Raw genomic sequence first — 17,045 nt, forward strand, 5'->3', positions numbered from 1 at the left:
CAATCCAACTTCATATGTTTCTTGATCACCATCTAGATGCCAGGCATGAGCATACAGCAATGCACCGATCAGAGAGAGCTTTGCTCCTCACGGAAATATGGTCTCGAAGTGTCTCTACACCAGAACCCTTCTCTGAACATTAGTTTCCACATCTGGAGGATGAGGGAAGAAAAGTGGGGGAGTTGGACTCCCCTCCCTAGTGGAGGGGACTAGAAGACCCCTCAAATTTCCAGTCTTATATTTTCCAGTTGATGGAGGCAGATATGGCAGCCTCAGTCAAGTCTACAGAAGTGTCTTCGGTGGGCACTTTGCCAAAGGTGACTCCATGGGATGGGTGTGAAGGATCTGACACAGTTGGTGGCATCCAGGAAGAACCAGGAAAAGTCGGATTAGAAGGGGAGTTGAAGTTTCAGGAACAGTAGGAAGTCAGAGATGAAGACCCATCTCAGAGTGGTCTCCCCAGGAAAGAGACCCCTGGGTTTCAGAGCCACATTGCTATGACACGGCTTTCACCTCACTGTACAACTGGAAGTCAGGAAGGCTCTGCGTAAACCCTAACTCTACCACTGTTCCCTGTGCAATCTGATGCAACTTATTTCATTTATTTCTCTGAATGATAGAGGTTTTAGTCTATAAAATGGGAATAATAATGACTACCTCTGAGAAGTACTGAGATCACAAAATCAGATACTGTGTATATGACTGAGACCCAGAACTAAATAAAAATCAATTACCTCCCATGCCTAATAAAGTTATATAGCCTAAAGCATGGCTTGTAACAGTCACAGAATGAATGAGTGAGTAAATGAATGAATGAGTGATTGAGGTTTCTAGAAAGGAAAGGTTGTCTTTAATAAACTCTGGTGGTAAAAACTCCAAAAATGGCCAATATAGACCTCTAGATCTACAGATTTCCCCAAACTGCAAAAAGCCTGGAATGCAGTATTCCCAACCACACCCTACTATGACTGTAGCAAACACCACCTCATTAAACATTTCTCTTGCTTTGAACACATAAGCCTTCACCAAATCTCCACTAATAAATATCTCCCCTGTCAGGGACAAACAAGGAACTTCAGTAAACTATGGAGAATGTTTCCTTTATCAATAAAACCCCTACTTTTTAAAAATGTTCATTATTTTTGAGAGAGAGAGAAACAGAGCATGAGTAGGGAAGGGGCAGAGAGAGAGGGAGACACAGAAGCAGGCTACAGGCTCCGAGCTGTCAGCACAGAACCAGATGCAGGGCTCGAATTCACGAGCTGTGAGATCATGACCTGAGCCAAAGTCCGATGCTTAACTGACTGAGCCACCCAGGTGTCCCAATCCTCTACTTTCAATGGAACAAAAAGTATAGGTGCTGTCATAGATTGCGTCTCCCCCTCCAAATTTGTATGTTGAAGCCCTAACCCACAATGTGACAATGTGATGGTATCTGGAGGTAGATGAGGCCTTTGGGAGATAATTAGGTTTAGTTGAAGGTCATGAGGGAGAGGCCCTCATGATGGGATCAGAGCCCTTAAAGAAGAGGAAGACAGACAGCCCTCTCTCTCCCTCTCTCTCTCTCCACACTGAGCAAAGGCCATGTGAGCATACGGCGAGAGGACAGCCATCTACAACACTAGGAACTGAATCTGTTGGTACCTTGATCTTGGACTTCCACTCCAGAACTGTAAAAATAAATGTCTGTGGTTTAAGCACCCAGTTCACAGTATTTTGTTATGGGAGCCCAAGCAGACTAAGACACATGTCAAGGAAAATAACTAAGTTAGCTAAAAGTTGTTCAGAGTAAAACTTCTCATTAGTAACGTACCGGCCACTCTCTCAGCCTATCTTGTGTCAACCACACTGGCGAAACAAAACGACCATGAGCACAGATCTGAGGGAATCACTAATTTTGCCTAGGAGAGTTGGAAGAAGGTGTCATTTTGGCAGCCACTGAACGACGGTCAGGAGTTGCCCAGACAAAGAAAGGGTGGAGGAAGGGGGACATTTTAAACAGAACAAAGGCACAAATGGCAATAGATGTGAAGGTTCCAGGAAGGGATTCTGAGGATTCAGAGACAAGGGATTGGCCTCATGTGGTTTTAAGAGCACAGGCCTAATATAGAGAAAACAACTAAAGATAAAACAGGAAAACTGGCTGAGGCTCCATCACCAAGACCTTTTATGGACTTCAACTTACAGGCCAGAAGTTGCAAAGCGGTGGGTTGTGAGCCGAAACTGTCCTACTGATGAGTTTGTTCAGGCAGCATAGTGTTTCTTAAAAATTTGAGTTACATTTGGGGCTCCTGGGTGGCTCAGTCAGTTAAGCGCCAACTCTTGATTTTGGCTCAGGTCATGATCTGGCAGTTTGTGAGTTCGAGCACCCCGTGAGGCTCTGCACTGGCGATGCAGAACCTGCTTGGGATTCTTTCTGTCCCACTCTCTCTGCCCCTACACCGCTCACACTCTCTCTTAAAAACAAACATTAAAAAATATTTTTTAAAAATTTGAGTTGCATGTAAAACTCAGGAGATTTTCAGGGCACCTGAGTGGCTCAGTCAGTTAAGCATCCGACTTCAGCACAGATCATAATCTCACAGTTCATGAGTTCAAGCCCCGTGTCAGGCTCTGTGCTGACAGCTCAGAGCTTGGAGCCTGCTTTGGATTCTGTGTCTCCCTCTCTCTCTGCCCCTCCTCCACTGGCACTCTGTCTCTCTGTCTGTCTCTCTCAAAAATAAATAAACATTAAAGAAAAATATTTTTTAAATCAGGAGATTTTCATCATGGCCTAGGATCTGGCAAACGAGTCCCAGATATGACATGAAAAGCATGAGAATAAATAATCTGAATTTCATAAACATAAATATTTTGTGCTTCAAAGGGCACCATCGAAAAAGGGAAAGCATAACTCACAGAATGGAGGAAAATATTTGCAAATCTTATATCTGATAATGGACTTGTATCCAGAATAAAGAACTCTTATAGCTCAAAAAAGGAACCCTCATACACTGTTGGTGGGAATGTAAATTGGTGTAGCCACTGTGGAATATAGTATGTTGGTTCCTCAAAAAATTAAAATAGAAATACCATATGATCCAGCAATTCCACTGCTGGGTATTTACCCAAAGAAAATAAAAACACAAATTTGAAAAGATATATGCACCCTTAGGTGTATTGCAGCATTATTTACAACAGCCAATATGAAAGCAACCTAAGTGTCCATGGATAGATAGATGAATGGATAAAGAAGATGTGATGTGTTTATGTATGTATGTGTGAGTGTGTGTGGATCGAGAGAGAAAGAGAGAGAGAGAGAGACAGAGACAGAGAGAGAGAGGAATATTACTTGGCCATAAAAAAGAATGAGATCTTGCCATTTGTGACAACATGGATGAACCTAGAGGGTATTATGCTAAGTACAGTAAGTCAGACAGAGAAAGACAAATACCACCTGATCTAACTTGTATGTGGAATCTAAAAAACAGAACAAATGAACAAATAAAAACCAGAACAGACCCATAAATACACAAAACAAAATGATGGCTGTCAGAGGGAGAGGGGTAGTGGGATGAGTAAAACTGGTGAAGGAAGTGGGAGATATAGGCCTCCAGTTATGGGATGAGTAAGTCACGGGGATGAAAGGCACAGCATAGGGAATACAGTCAATGATATTATAATAGCATTGTATGGTGACAGATGGTAGCTACACTTGTGAGCACAAAGTAACATATAGAGTTGTATCAGTACTATACACCTGAAACTAATGTAACATTGTGTGTCAAATATCCTTCAATTTAAAAAAGAATTTACAGCTCAAAAATAAAAAAGACATCCCAATTTTTTAATGTTTTTAACATTTTTAAAAACTTAAAAATAAAAATGAGGAGATTTTGTTTTAAAATCCAGATGCCCTTGAAACACTAAAAGAACTGACCAGTCTGGGCTCACATCCTGCCTGGCACTGAGACTGGAGCTGAGCAGAGGCTTATGCCTCTAGGTGAGCCTTAATCAGCCACAGTCCCCACTACTCCTCAATATCTCTCCCAGCCAGCATACTTTCCTCATTGAAGCCTATTGAGAGTAGTGAGGGTTCCTAAAGTTCTCGTCCGTTCACTCAATGCCATACTCTCTTTAAGACTAAACTCATTCTCGGGGCATCTGGGTGGCTTAGTGGGTTAAGTGACCGACTTGGGCTCAGGTCATGATCTCCCGGTCTGTGAGTTTGAGCCCATGTCAGGCTCTGTGCTGACAGCTATGCAGAGCCTGCAGCCTGCAGCCTACTTCAGATCTGTGTGTGTGTCTCTCTCTGCCCCTCCCCTGCTCATGCTCTGGCTCTGTCTCTCAAAAATAAGTAAATATTAAAAAAAATTTTTTTAAAAAGACTAAACTCATTCTCGGGGCAGCTGGGTGGCTCAGTCAGTTAATCATCTGACTTCGGCTCAGGTCATGAGTTCAAGCCCCCATTGGGCTCTGTGTTGACAGCTCAGAGCCTGGAGCAAGCTTGAGATTCTGTGTTTCTGTCCCTCTCTGCCCCTCCCCCCGCTCATGCTTGCTCTCTCTCTCTCTCTCTCTCTCTCTCTTTCTCAAAAGTAAATAAACACTAAAAAATAAAAATAAAAAATAAAGACTAAACTCATTCTGGTGCTCAATTGGGAGTTTTTGTGTTCTGAGTTTCTGTTTTTGTTTTTTCCATTTCCTTCACCGATTTTATCACCATATTTCAAGAAAACTCTTAGAAAGCCAAGAATGTATCATATACTCTGCATCTCTCACAACACCCAGCAAAAGACTAAGAAGAAAGTAGATAATCAATGTTTACTGAATGAATGCATAAATGAATGAGTAAATAAACACTTTTCTGTGATCTTCTTCAAAATCTGCCCTTCTTCCCCCAAATTCTAGACTTTTGCTATTAAGAAGATGGCCTAAATGACTATGGATGTATAATTAAAAACCAAAACAAAACACTAAAGTCAATCACTGTTTCTATTTCAATTTTCTATTAGGTTGAAATGGAAATGGGAACTCTAGATAAATGCAGAATAGATCATTATGTCTGACAGCAAGATGAATGAGAGCCCAGGGCACTGAGAACTCTGGCAAATAAGATTACCAAACACTATCGGTGATCTTTGAGGGAACTGTGAAAAACAGGATAAGTGCCAAAATGCTGGAGATGGGCAAATGTTGTTCTGATTTTCAAAAGGGGAAGAAGTTAGAGCTTGCCATTTCCAGACTAGAGAATGTGATGTCACTCTCAAGCAAAGTGCTTGAACAGATTCATAAAGGGACACTTGCAAGCACCTCAGACAGGAAATAGAGTCCATCTGGGGCCAGCACAGGGTCACCAAGAACAACTCATATTAAATTCATTTCATTTTCTTCTCTCTGACAAAGATCCTAATAACATAGTGGATTGGAGAAATATAGCATATAAAATAAATATGGTACAGTGAAGGAGTGGGCAGTGAAAAGGACTAATTCAATCCTTGGGCTATATTAATAGAAGCAATACATGCAGCATAAAGGAGGTGATAGTTGTTTTTCTTTCTCTGATCACATCAAAAGCCTCTCATATAGAACTTAGAAACACTCATTTTTCTTTTTTTTTTTTTTTTTTACTGTTTATTTTTGAGAGAGAGAGACAGAGACAGAGAGAGAACAAGTGGGGGAGGGGCAGAGAGAGAGAGACACACAGGATCTGAAACAGGCTCCAGGCTCTGGGCTGTCAGCATAGAGTCTGATATGGGGTTCGAACTCAGTAACAGCAAGATCATGACCGAGGCTGAAGTGGGACACTTAACAGACTGAGCCACCCAGGCGCCCCTAGAACTTAGAAACACTCTTAAAGGGGGTACCTGGGTGGCTCAGTCAGTTAAGCGTCTGACTTCAGCTCAGGTCATGATCTCACAGTTCCTGAGTTCAAGCCCCAAGTCGGGCTCTGTGCTGACAGCTCAGAGTCTGGAGCGTGCTTCAGATCTGTGTCTCTCCCTCTCTCTCTCTCTCTCTGCCCCTCCCTGTTCATGCTCTGTCTCTCTCTCTCTCAAGAATAAATAATAAGACATTAAAAAAAATGTTTTAAATAAATAAATAAAGTAAAATAAAAGCATAAAGCTCTCATCTAGACAGTATTCTCAAGGGCACCATAACCACCATCACCCTTTCATCTACTGCCCTCACAGAGGTGGTAGACCGACTATCACAAATCATCTTACTTGGCCAGCTTCACTCATTTATTGTGTCTGTCAAGCACCCAAAGGCACATGGGAGTTTGTAACCAGGATACAGTAAATCCAAAGGAAAGTGAAGATGATTAAGCAGCAGATAAGCATCTTATGTGAGTAAATGAGGATAATCATAGTGGGGCGATGATCAGAGTCTCTAACATCCAATGGGCAGTCATGGGGAAGAAGCATCTGTCTTGTTCTATGAACCCCCAAGGAGAAGATACTATAGAACCAATAGATGAATATAAAAACCACTTACAGCAGCCAGGGCTATCAAAGGTAGAATATGTGGACTTGGGAGGTGATGAGTTCCCCATCACTGGACATGTACAAGCACATGGTATACTACTGCATTGCAAATATATAATCAAAGGGATTCAGGTAACTGATGAGGCAAGAGAAGGCATGGATCTGATATTTCTTTTACAATAGGAAAAAAAAGAGTGTTAAAACATTCTCCTCAGGTCAATAAATTCTTCAAAAAGAGATAAAAGAGAGTAAGTCAACAAAGAACTCAATATCATTTTTAAAAACCAAAAATGCCCCTCACTAAATTCACAGAGGACCAAATCTATCTAAGTAGGCGAAGGGTTTGCACCAAACTGGTCAAATGATACCCAGGGAGAAAGGAAACAGGCTTCAGGCGTTATTTTTGGTGGTTGGTCAAACATTCTTCAGAGGCAAGCAACAAAGGCAAGGGATAAAAGTAAGAGGGTAAACAATGGAACGATCAAGAGACAGCCAGTCCCCACCACAAAACCGCCATCTGCCACTGACATCAATCCTTCAAGGGCCAGCCTCGGGCAAACAATGCAATGGGAAAGAAGACCAGCTACCTTCACATTTCTGGCCTTGTGACCTTGGGCACGTCACTCAACCTGACAAGGCCTCAGTTTCCTCATCTCTAAAGCTGAGCTCATTCATACAAACACTTTCCGTACATTGTATAGGCCAAGAGTAGTGATGTTTGGGAGTGAGCCAGACAGAGAAACTGTAGAGCCCTGTGCGTACATCATCAGGAATTATGATGATGATTAACAAACAGAATTTTGAAAGGAAAAGATTCCAGACGGTTTCAGGCACAGCAACGTCCTGGCCTAAGTCATGTGGGTGTCAATTCTAAAGGAATAAAATTCAACTCCTTTAACCAGAATGTAGAGACCCTTAGGGTCTGGAAGAGACAAGATCATCTGGACAAATTTCCTGCCGGAAATGCATGACCTTGGACTTGCTAAGTAGTTGTTAAAATAAAGGTGAAAGGTAAAAAAGTAAAAGAATCAGCCAGAGCAATAAATGCTTCATTGATCCTCAAGCCAAGTTCATGGGCCCTGTGGCAGTGATCCAAAAACAAGACGAGCGTATTTCCTACCAAGACAATGCTAACAAAAACCTCAAACTGTCCAAAACTCAGCATTCGCTTCTCTAGTACGGCATTTTTCATGAGAACCTCAGTTAAAAAGAACTATAATACTCAGCCAAATTCATCTTACAAAACATAAACTCCCTAAAAAGTGTGTATGCAAAGGCCGAAACTGGGCTTTTGTATTGATGTAGCCGGGTGAGTTCAAATCTCTGACCAGTAAAGGGCCTGTGACTAAATTTTCAGCAAGGCTGAAACATCCTAAGTCAGTTTGCCACACTGAGCTGAAACCTACAGAATGTTTTCAGCTCCCTTTGCCCTGGGGTCTACCCCCAGAGGTGATTAGCATGCCGGGTCTGACCAGGACTAGAAGACACAAGAGGGTTGGCGAGACTGGAAAAAAAACAAAACAAAACAAAAAACAAAAAAAAACCAAAGCCCTCCCCTGTTGGCCGCTCCCCTCCCAAAGGTTCCCAAGCATCGGGAGCGTGTGCAGCAGCTGTGGATGTCAGGCCCCTGCCGCTCCCGGGGAGACTTCCTGGGTCACTGAGTCTGGAGCTGCAGAAGCACCTAAAAGCAGGTGGGGCAGCCTCAGGTCACCTGAGCCCCAAATAATCAACTTGCTCAAACAGTCCACCCACGATCTCAAGAGCAGGCGTCAGTATCCATTGAAGATGTATTTTGTCTTTAGTCTTTCTGTGGGAGACCACAAACACACCCTGTGTCGCAGCAAGGAGATCCAGGACCAGAAAGAAAACAGACACTAAGAGACGCAGGCCCAGGCTTCCCTCAGGGTCTGTCCTCGGAGAAAGGGTGAGTATGGAGCTTTTAGATTTTCCTTGCCAAAACTGAGCCTAGAACTCATGAAGGTGGGAGAACCCCCTCTGGCGTGAACCAGGATTCTGTCTGCATTTGTCTATGCGACTGTGTCCGGTTCCCTATTTCGCCTTGCTAGTGCGGATTTAGGGAGCAGTTTCTGAGAGGAGCGTGCACCCCGTGGCCCCAAAGCTGGAACAGGCAGCCAGAGGTCATCCCACCCTGCTGCCAGGCTTCCTCTAGCGCTACGGAAGCCAGGCAGCTCCTACCAGCCGAAATGGCACACTAAGCTGTTGGCTTTGAATGAAGGCTGATGACCCTACACGCTAGCAGGCAGACGGGCGGTGATTGGGGCTGCACACTGCGAGAGAATACATTTTCTGCACCGAGCTCCCTCTTTATGCCTAAATGCCTGCATTAGTTTGGATCAATATGCCCCATAACAGTTAATCCATGGCAACCCAGGCCAGCCGAGAGACACTGACAAAGAAGTGCAACCCAGGGATGCTGCTTCTGTGTGCACATGCATGTGAATTCCAGCCCAGAGAAAGGGGCAAGGGAAAGCAACAAGAAACCAAAAAGAAGAAAGAAAAATAAAAGCAGATAGTAAAAAAATCATATTAAGGGGCTTTCAGCATGGGAGGGGGGAAGAGGCAGTGACTGTCAAAATGGCCTTAGAGTGACATGTCACGGCCAAGATGATGGAGTATCCACGACACTCCTAAAGCCGGGCGTAGGATCCTCCTCACACACCTGCAATGCAGTGATTGCTGCCCATTCTATAATCCACACTCCCAGAGCCAGGGCTCTCTGCAGTTGAAACCAGTCTGGACTTGTGCGGCTGCCACTGTTCCTACTCACAATAAGATTATTGATGCATAACAACATTTCGTGATGGCAGGGAGGAAAAAGGGTAAAAGAAAGCCAGAGCAAGAGAAAAAAGGAAAGGGGAGGGGAAGCATGACTCCCCAGCCCGCATCTCACCTTTTATTTGGGCTTCATATTCAGCAATGATCTCTTTGTCTTTCTTGAACTTAGTTTGAGATGACATCTTCCAACGTGGCCAAAGGCACTGACAGGCTGTTTGATTTATTTCTCTTTTTCTTCCCCAGTCCTCTCTCAAGCCCTGGTAATCACTCGGCTCTAGTCGATTTCACAGGGTTTAGGGACTAATCTCTTTTACTCGGCTGCAGAGCCAGCGGGGAGAAAAATGCCCTCTCGTTCTGGGAGGAAAATTCTCTTTACTTGCCGAAAAAAATGTCTCTAGTAGCTTGGTCTGGTCAGCTCCTCTTGCAAAAGAAGAACTACCGCCCCTAGGAGCACAGTAACCTGCCCCAGATTTTCAAGATTTTTCTTCCACAAAAATAATAACTGAGAGCAATCACACACACATGCACACAAACACACTCACGCGTGCACTCTCGCACTCAACCGACACACACACAGTCGTGATGCACACGCACACATACACACACACACTCTCACTCACTCACTCACACCCGCTCACCCACCCACCCACACACACACACACATACACACACACATCCACAGAGGCGCGGCGCCTCCTTGCTTGTGCAGTCAGTCTCCGGCTGGCTTTCAAAGGCTCTGCTAAGGAGATGGTCAGGTTGCCAGAGGGCCGGTCATCTCGCATCCTCCCTCCCTTCGGCGCCTCTGGTCTGATGTACAGTGAGGATCAAAGCCAGAAGAGCGAGATGGAAGTTCTCCTGCTGCAAGGCTTAAGCTCCGGTGAACCACGGCTGGACTGCTCGCCCTGCAGGGCTGGCTGAGCGCTCCCCCACCCACCTCGTCACCAAGCTCCACCTCCCGGATTTTATAACAACTGACACATTGTAGCCTACAGGAGAGCAGAACTCATTGCAAGCAGAAAGGGGAAGAAATGCTCACAAAAGGGAAGGCAGCAGGAAAAAGAATCGGGTTGGAAAGGCCTGAGAGGCCCCTGCAAACTCCATTAGCAATCGTGTTAGGAATTTTTCTTCCAAAAACTTCAAAAGTCTCACCTTTTCTTTGCACCATGCAGTTTAATTTCTCAAAGCAATGGCTATGTGACAGTTTGTTACTCTGTAGGGATTGTCTCGCAGAGGGGAGAGGCTGACCCATGTAGGCAAGCTCTTTAATATTTGTTGAGCAATTGCGGGGTGGCAGGGACAATGCCAGGCATTTCAGACATGCAGCTTTGCAAAGCTGTTGAGAGCAGGCATGCTAGAAACACCCAGCTGCTTCACTGTCTCTTAGAGCTTTAGCCAAATCAATAACTCATTGAGCCTCAGTTTCCTCACCAATGAAATGGGCTCTCTTTAGGGCTCTTTAATTCATTCTTTCAACAAATATTTATTGAAAGCTTACCATAGGTCAGGCATTATTCTGGATACAGGGATACAGCAAGAGTCAAAATAGGCACAGACATTAAAAAAAAAAAAAATCCTGTCCTCCTGGAGCAGCTCCAGGGTCTCCACTTGACACAACTCTGGGAAATCCCCACCACTCACGTTAATATTCTCAGTAATGGTAGAACCCAGAATGCACTGTGAATCGTGCCTCCTGGAGTCACACGAGGCAAGAGGCCCGGGAAGGGGAAGATGAATAAACAAAATGAGTAAATTATACTATAATGTAAAGAAGGTAAGTGCTATTGGGGAAGAAAATATTGTAGGGTAAAGGACTTCAAAACTGAGGGAGCTCTTGGGAGGATCAAATAAAAATGTAGAGCTAAGCTTAGCACAGTGCTGGGCACATAGTAAACACTCAATAAATGGTAGCAATTATTATTACCCCATGATATCCCCCACAAAGAAACCTAACAACATAGTATAAGTATCCCTGTTTCACAGATGATGGAAGAGAAGCACAGATACGGGAAGTGACTTACCCAAGGTCACCAGCATATCAAAAAATAGGCTATCTGACACCAGATTTTGACCATGCAAATGCTCAAATAGCCTGCATTCTACTAGAGAGATTAAACCCATTTCAGGAGCACCAGGGTGGCTGTTGGTTGAGCGTCCAACTCTTGATTTTGGCTCAGGTCATGATCTCACAGTTCGTGGGATTGAGCCTTGCTTCAGGCTCTGCGCTGACAGCACAGAACCTGCTTGGGATTCCCTCTCTCCCTCCCTCTCTCTCTCTCTCTTTCTCTCTGCCCCTCCTCACCCCCCACACACACACTCTCTCTCAAAATAAATGAATAAACATTTAAAAAAAAAACATTTCAGATGCACTTAGGTAGAAAAGATTTGTTCTCTAAAAATAAAATCAAGCACTGTAGGGTTGCTGACCACAGGAATTACACATATTAAGAGTGTCCTTAATATGTATTATCCCCCAAGTTTGGTATTTTCACAAATTTCTCAAAACAGTCTTACATTTTCCCATTACATTTTATATAATAAATGATTGGATTTGGGTTCAGAAATGAATCCATTCCAGTCCATTGAGGTTTCCCAGAGAGGGTGGCAGTTGCAGTGGGTCTCCTCAGACAGGCATGAGGCCCAGAGGTTGTAGGGGGAGGTTGGGAAGAGACAGGATATTCCTATGGAGCAAACAGTATGAGCTAAGCTTACAGATGCAGAGACATAGGATCTGCCTGGAGAGAGCACATGGGAAAGTGCAGACGGTGAACCACAGGGCTTATTACAGCTTCATGTCCAGAGACAGGAGGTCGTAGAGTTCACAAATACTATCCCCCAACCTGTGCCATCACCCCCCTGCCTCACCCTTCCCATGGGCTTGCTCAGGCCTTCTGAGGTTCCCCTCTGGACCACTTTAAAAGAGTGAAAGCCACACATGTTACCTGAAAAAGATGTGCTCAGAGATTAGCATCCCTGCCTCAAGACTAACCCTTGAAGGAAGATCAGAGTTAAGTACCGCGCATCTTGGGACATGAGAGACAGGATTCCCTCCCTGGCTCTGCCACGGCAGTTCTGAGAACTAGCCCAAATGACTTAACCTGCTGTTGCTAGTTGGAGGCAGGAATTAGTGAATGTCAGCCATTCTCGCCATTGCTAAAATTTCGAGTCCACAGATATTTCTGGGAGACCCAAGTGCAGGCACTGAGCCACAGAAACATCATAAAAGGCTTTATGAAACTGAAGTGAGGTATGGTATAGGGCCACATGCTGAGCGGCAAAAGAAGCTGGATTTTGGTGTGAGACAGATGGCGATTAAAATTCCAGTTCTGCTGCTTACCAGCGTGGGGCTGGCCCTGAGTACCTTCTGTGCCTTCGCTGAGCCTCACTCCCGTTTCCTCGCCTGTAAAATGGTGGATCCAACGTGATTATGAACTTAGAGTGCCTGGCACATGGCAGAGGTCCCACAGATGTTATTTCTTTTTCAGGGCCCAACATCCCAGGGGCTAGGATCAGAGCTGGGGCTCCACAGATCCCCCCTCCGCGCCCCGGGTTAGGAACCGGGAGAGAAAAAAAAGAAGAAAAGGGTCCCCCAGGGCCTAGCATCAGAGCTGGGGCTCCACAGATCCCCCCTCCGCGCCCCGGGTTAGGAACCGGGAGAGAAAAAAAAGAAGAAAAGGGTTATGTCCCCTGCAAATACATCACCACACACAGTGAACCCACATCATCCAGAATCTTCCTTCCCCAAGAAGAGGTAGTATGACTGGGGCAGACCCCCTGGGACAATGTACTCCACTTCCTCCTTCCGATCCTCACCATGGCTCACAGGCCCTTCTGTGACACTCCCCTCCACGTAGCCACCTCTTCCTTGCCATGAGAACGAAGTGCCAGGCCTGATGACTACCCTTCACAAGGTGGTAACAGAACTCACACTTTTCCCAAAAATAAGTGTGCTATGTGGTGGGCAACAGGGCTCTACCATGTAATCTGATCTGTGCCACCCCCAAGGATGGGAGTACCTACTGAAAGGGTATATTCCATTTACCTTGGGCTCATTTCCTAAATTCGTTTAGGTATTCCTGAATGATACTAATAGCTAGTATTTATTGAGCCCTCATTCTATCCAGGCACTGGGCCAAGTACTTTATTTAGATTTTATCACTGACTTCTTGCTGCAACCCAATGGGTCAGGTTCTGTAATCATCCTTGTTTTACAGAGAGGGAAACAGAGGCAGAAAGCAATGAAGCAATTCCAAGATCACACAACTAGCTACCACCTGAATCGCATTCAAACCCAGAGTCTGACCGTTACCAGGGCCCAAGGACCTGATCGGCATACAATTCTATACCAGAGCAATCATCGTAGGAATAACTGCTGTCAAGTATTGACTTTTTTTTTCAATCAATACAGTGCTCAACCTAAAGTTTGCTATTAAAAAAAGAATTTAGGTGTAAAAACTTAAGGAAGGGGCACCTGGGCGGCTCTGTCAGTTAAGCATCCAACTTCGGCTCAGGTCATTATTTCATGGTTCATGGGTTCAAGCCCCACATTGCACTCTGTGCTGACAGCTCAGAGCCTGCAGCCTGTTTCGGATTCTGTGTCTCCCTCTCTCTCCGCCCCTCCCTCACTTGTGCTCTGCCTCTCTCTGTCTCTCAAAAATAAATAAACGTTTAAAAAAAATTTTTTAATGTAAAACAAATAAGGAAAACATATCAAAAATGGCCATTGATGAGGCTTAAATTACAATTAAGAGCTGATTAACACAAAACCCACTAAACTGATTTCTTTTCCTAGTAGGAAAAAAAAATTTTTTTTAAAGATTCTACTTGAAGGAAGAATGACCAGAAAAGTTTTGGGTTTAAGGCATTTTTTTTTTGGTCAAATATGAAAACTCCCCAAGATAACTAATAAGAGTTGATATCTTCTGTGACATTCCCCAAATGCTACCAATTACTTCATCCTTGACTGGCTCAGGAACTAATTCTGCCCTTCAGTCCCTGCTCAGCAGAATGGAAGCAACAACAGAACTCAGCTAGTTAGTGCCAGAATCGCATACAAATTAACAGTGGCAATGACAACAAGCCATGCGTGTATATACTGGTTTATATTTTGTAAAGCCCTTTCATATTGTTTATCTTATTTGGTCTTCACAATAATCCTGGCAGAGAGCACAAGTAGCCTGTTTTTAGTCCCTGTTTGAGGAAAGGAGTATATAAGTGACAGCTTCGATGGGAGAATTATTTTATAACCTCACATATGAGGGCGGCCTTCCTAACTATGTCACAAAACCCATAAGCCATAAAAGGATGACACAGTCAACTATATGACAATTTTTTTATTAATGTTTTTATTTATTTTTGAAGGAGAGAGACAGAGTGTGAATGGGGGAGGGGCAGAGAGAGAGGGAGACACAGAATCCCAAGCAGGCTCCAGGCTCTGAGCTGTCAGCACAGAGCCTTATGCAGCGCTCGAGCCCACGAACCGTGAGATCATGACCTGAGCCGAAGTCAGTCGCTTCACCGACTGAGCCACCCAGGTGCCCCAACTATATAACAAGTTTTTCAAAATTCTGCCCAGCCAAAAAGCACCATAAACAAAGTCAAAGACAAACTGCAAACTGAGGAAGAATATTTGCAACACCTGTTTATAAGCTGAGAACTAATTTCCCTAGTACACAAAAACATACAAATTTCCCTAATATACAATTCCAACAAATACTTGGACATGAATGTTCATAACAGCACTGTTCATGACAGCCAAAAGGTGGAGACAATCCAAATGTCCATCAACGGATAGATGGAGAAATAAAACATGTTCTATCCATACAATGGAATATTATTCAGCCATAAAAAGAAATGAAGCACTGATAATGATGCAATATGAATGAACCTTGAAACACATTATGCTGGCTGAAGGAAGCCAGACAGAAAAAGCTACATATTGTAGAAGTCCATGTATATGAAATATCCAGACTAGATAAACCCACAGAGACAGAAAGAAGATTAGGGGCTGCCAGGAGCTGTGGCAGGTGGGGAAAATAGGGAGTGATTGCTTAATGGATACAGGGTCTCTTTGGTGGTGATGAAAATGTTTTGGAACTAGAAAGAGGTAATGATTGCACAACATTGTGAATGTACTAAATGCCACTGAACTGCACACTTTGAAATGGTTAATTTTGTCATGTGAATTTCACTTCAATAAAAAATGAATACAAAAAAAAAAAAAAAAAAACTTCCTTCAAATCTGTGAGAAAAACACCAACAGTCCAGTAGAGAAAAAGGAAAAGGCAACAAATCACAATTCACAAAAAGGGGAAAAGGGGAAAACCTATGAAATTTTAATCAGCCTCATTCATAATGAGCATAAGTCAGCATGGCTAGATCCAGGGGCTCTAACAATGTCAACAGAACACTGTATGTCTTCCTCCAACTCCCCACTCTGCTTTCCTGTATGGTGGCAGGCTGTCCCCACAAGATGGCAAAGATGGCCCCAACAGCTCCAGGCTCAATTCTCCCAGCTTGGCAATTCCAGCACAAAGGCAGCCTTTCCCAAGAGTTCTAGCTAAAGTCTCAAGAATAGTCAACTGGCCTGGGCTGGGATGCATGGCTATCCATGAATCAATCACTGTGGCCAGAAGGTGGAATGTTCTGCTTCACCAGGCGTGGATCATGGGCTTGCCCCTGGAGCTGTGGGATGAGGTGAGTCCCAAACAATCCACATGACCCAAGAGATTCCCAAAGAAGGATCAAGGTGCCATTTCCAGATGGAGGAATGGATTCTGGATGAGCAAAATCAACATGTGTCTGCTATGGAAAAGATTGGGGAGGGGAGCCTGGGTGGTTTAGTCAGTTAAGCATCTGACTTTTTTTTTTATACATATAACATTTTATTAGGAATAATACTGACTTACGGTTTATCGACTGCCTATCATCTGTAGGGCACTATGTTAGGCTCTGTGAATATAACAGTGAGTGACTGAATGATCAAGTCTAGGTATTTGATTTCAAGGAATTTAAAATCTAGCCTATCTAAACTCCATAGTAATTTTAAGGGCATGATACTATATTCCCATTTTAACATTTATTTATTTTTGAGACAGGGAGAGACAGAGCATGAATGGGGAAGGGTCAGAGAGAGAGGGAGACATAGAATCCAAAACAGGCTCCAGGCTCTGAGCTGTCAGTACAGAGCCCAACACGGGGCTCGAACTCACGGACCACGAGATCACGACCTGAGCCGAAGTCGGACGCTTAACCGACTGAGCCACCCAGGCACCCCTATATTCCCATTTTAAAGATAATAAAAGTAAGTCTCAAAGTTAACTAAAACATCCAAGTTAACATAGGGAATAATTTGTAGCATCAAGGGTGAAAGGTAAGTCTATCAGATTCTAAAGCCCATTATTTTTCCTCTTTGTTATACCTATTAAAAATTTTTCCACATTTAGTAGGTAAAATGGAGATCAAATAGCTCAAATTAAATGGTGCAAAAGGAAGGAGTTTGAGAAAATAATCTTTTTCCTCCAGCTATCATTTTAGGTGCCATGATGTATTATATATTCAAATGTTGCCCAATTGAAAAAATAAATCAACATGCCAAGGAAATACAGGAAACATGGAGACAAATTAGGTGATGATGATAATTCATGTGAGAAGTACCTAGTTTGGACAAACAGAAAAAAAGTAATAGAAACACATTATCAGATTTGCTAAAGAAATCAGATGGTTCAATGATGAAAAAAATGTTATAGGTACTTGGAAGTAAGATTTATGGTGTTTGAATATGGCGAGAGT

The 17,045-nt window shown here is 43.7% G+C and overlaps 1 protein-coding gene across 7 annotated transcripts in view; it reads right to left on the reverse strand.

Moving 5' to 3' along the window:
- SRGAP3 (SLIT-ROBO Rho GTPase activating protein 3) overlaps nucleotides 1–10,181 on the reverse strand; it is a 261,838-nt gene extending 251,657 nt beyond the window's left edge. For all 7 annotated transcript variants that reach the window (XM_019428285.2, XM_019428284.2, XM_019428283.2 and 4 more), the window contains exon 1: nucleotides 9,373–10,181. In XM_019428285.2, the coding sequence (XP_019283830.1) occupies nucleotides 9,373–9,439 (67 nt within the window). In that variant the 5' untranslated portion in view covers nucleotides 9,440–10,181. The remainder of the gene's footprint in view (nucleotides 1–9,372) is intronic.
- Nucleotides 10,182–17,045: the final 6,864 nt, after the last annotated feature.

Source organism: Panthera pardus, unplaced genomic scaffold (genome assembly GCF_024362965.1).
Source record: "Panthera pardus isolate Hobbes unplaced genomic scaffold, ASM2436296v1 HiC_scaffold_8, whole genome shotgun sequence".
Taxonomy (NCBI): Eukaryota; Metazoa; Chordata; class Mammalia; order Carnivora; family Felidae; genus Panthera; species Panthera pardus.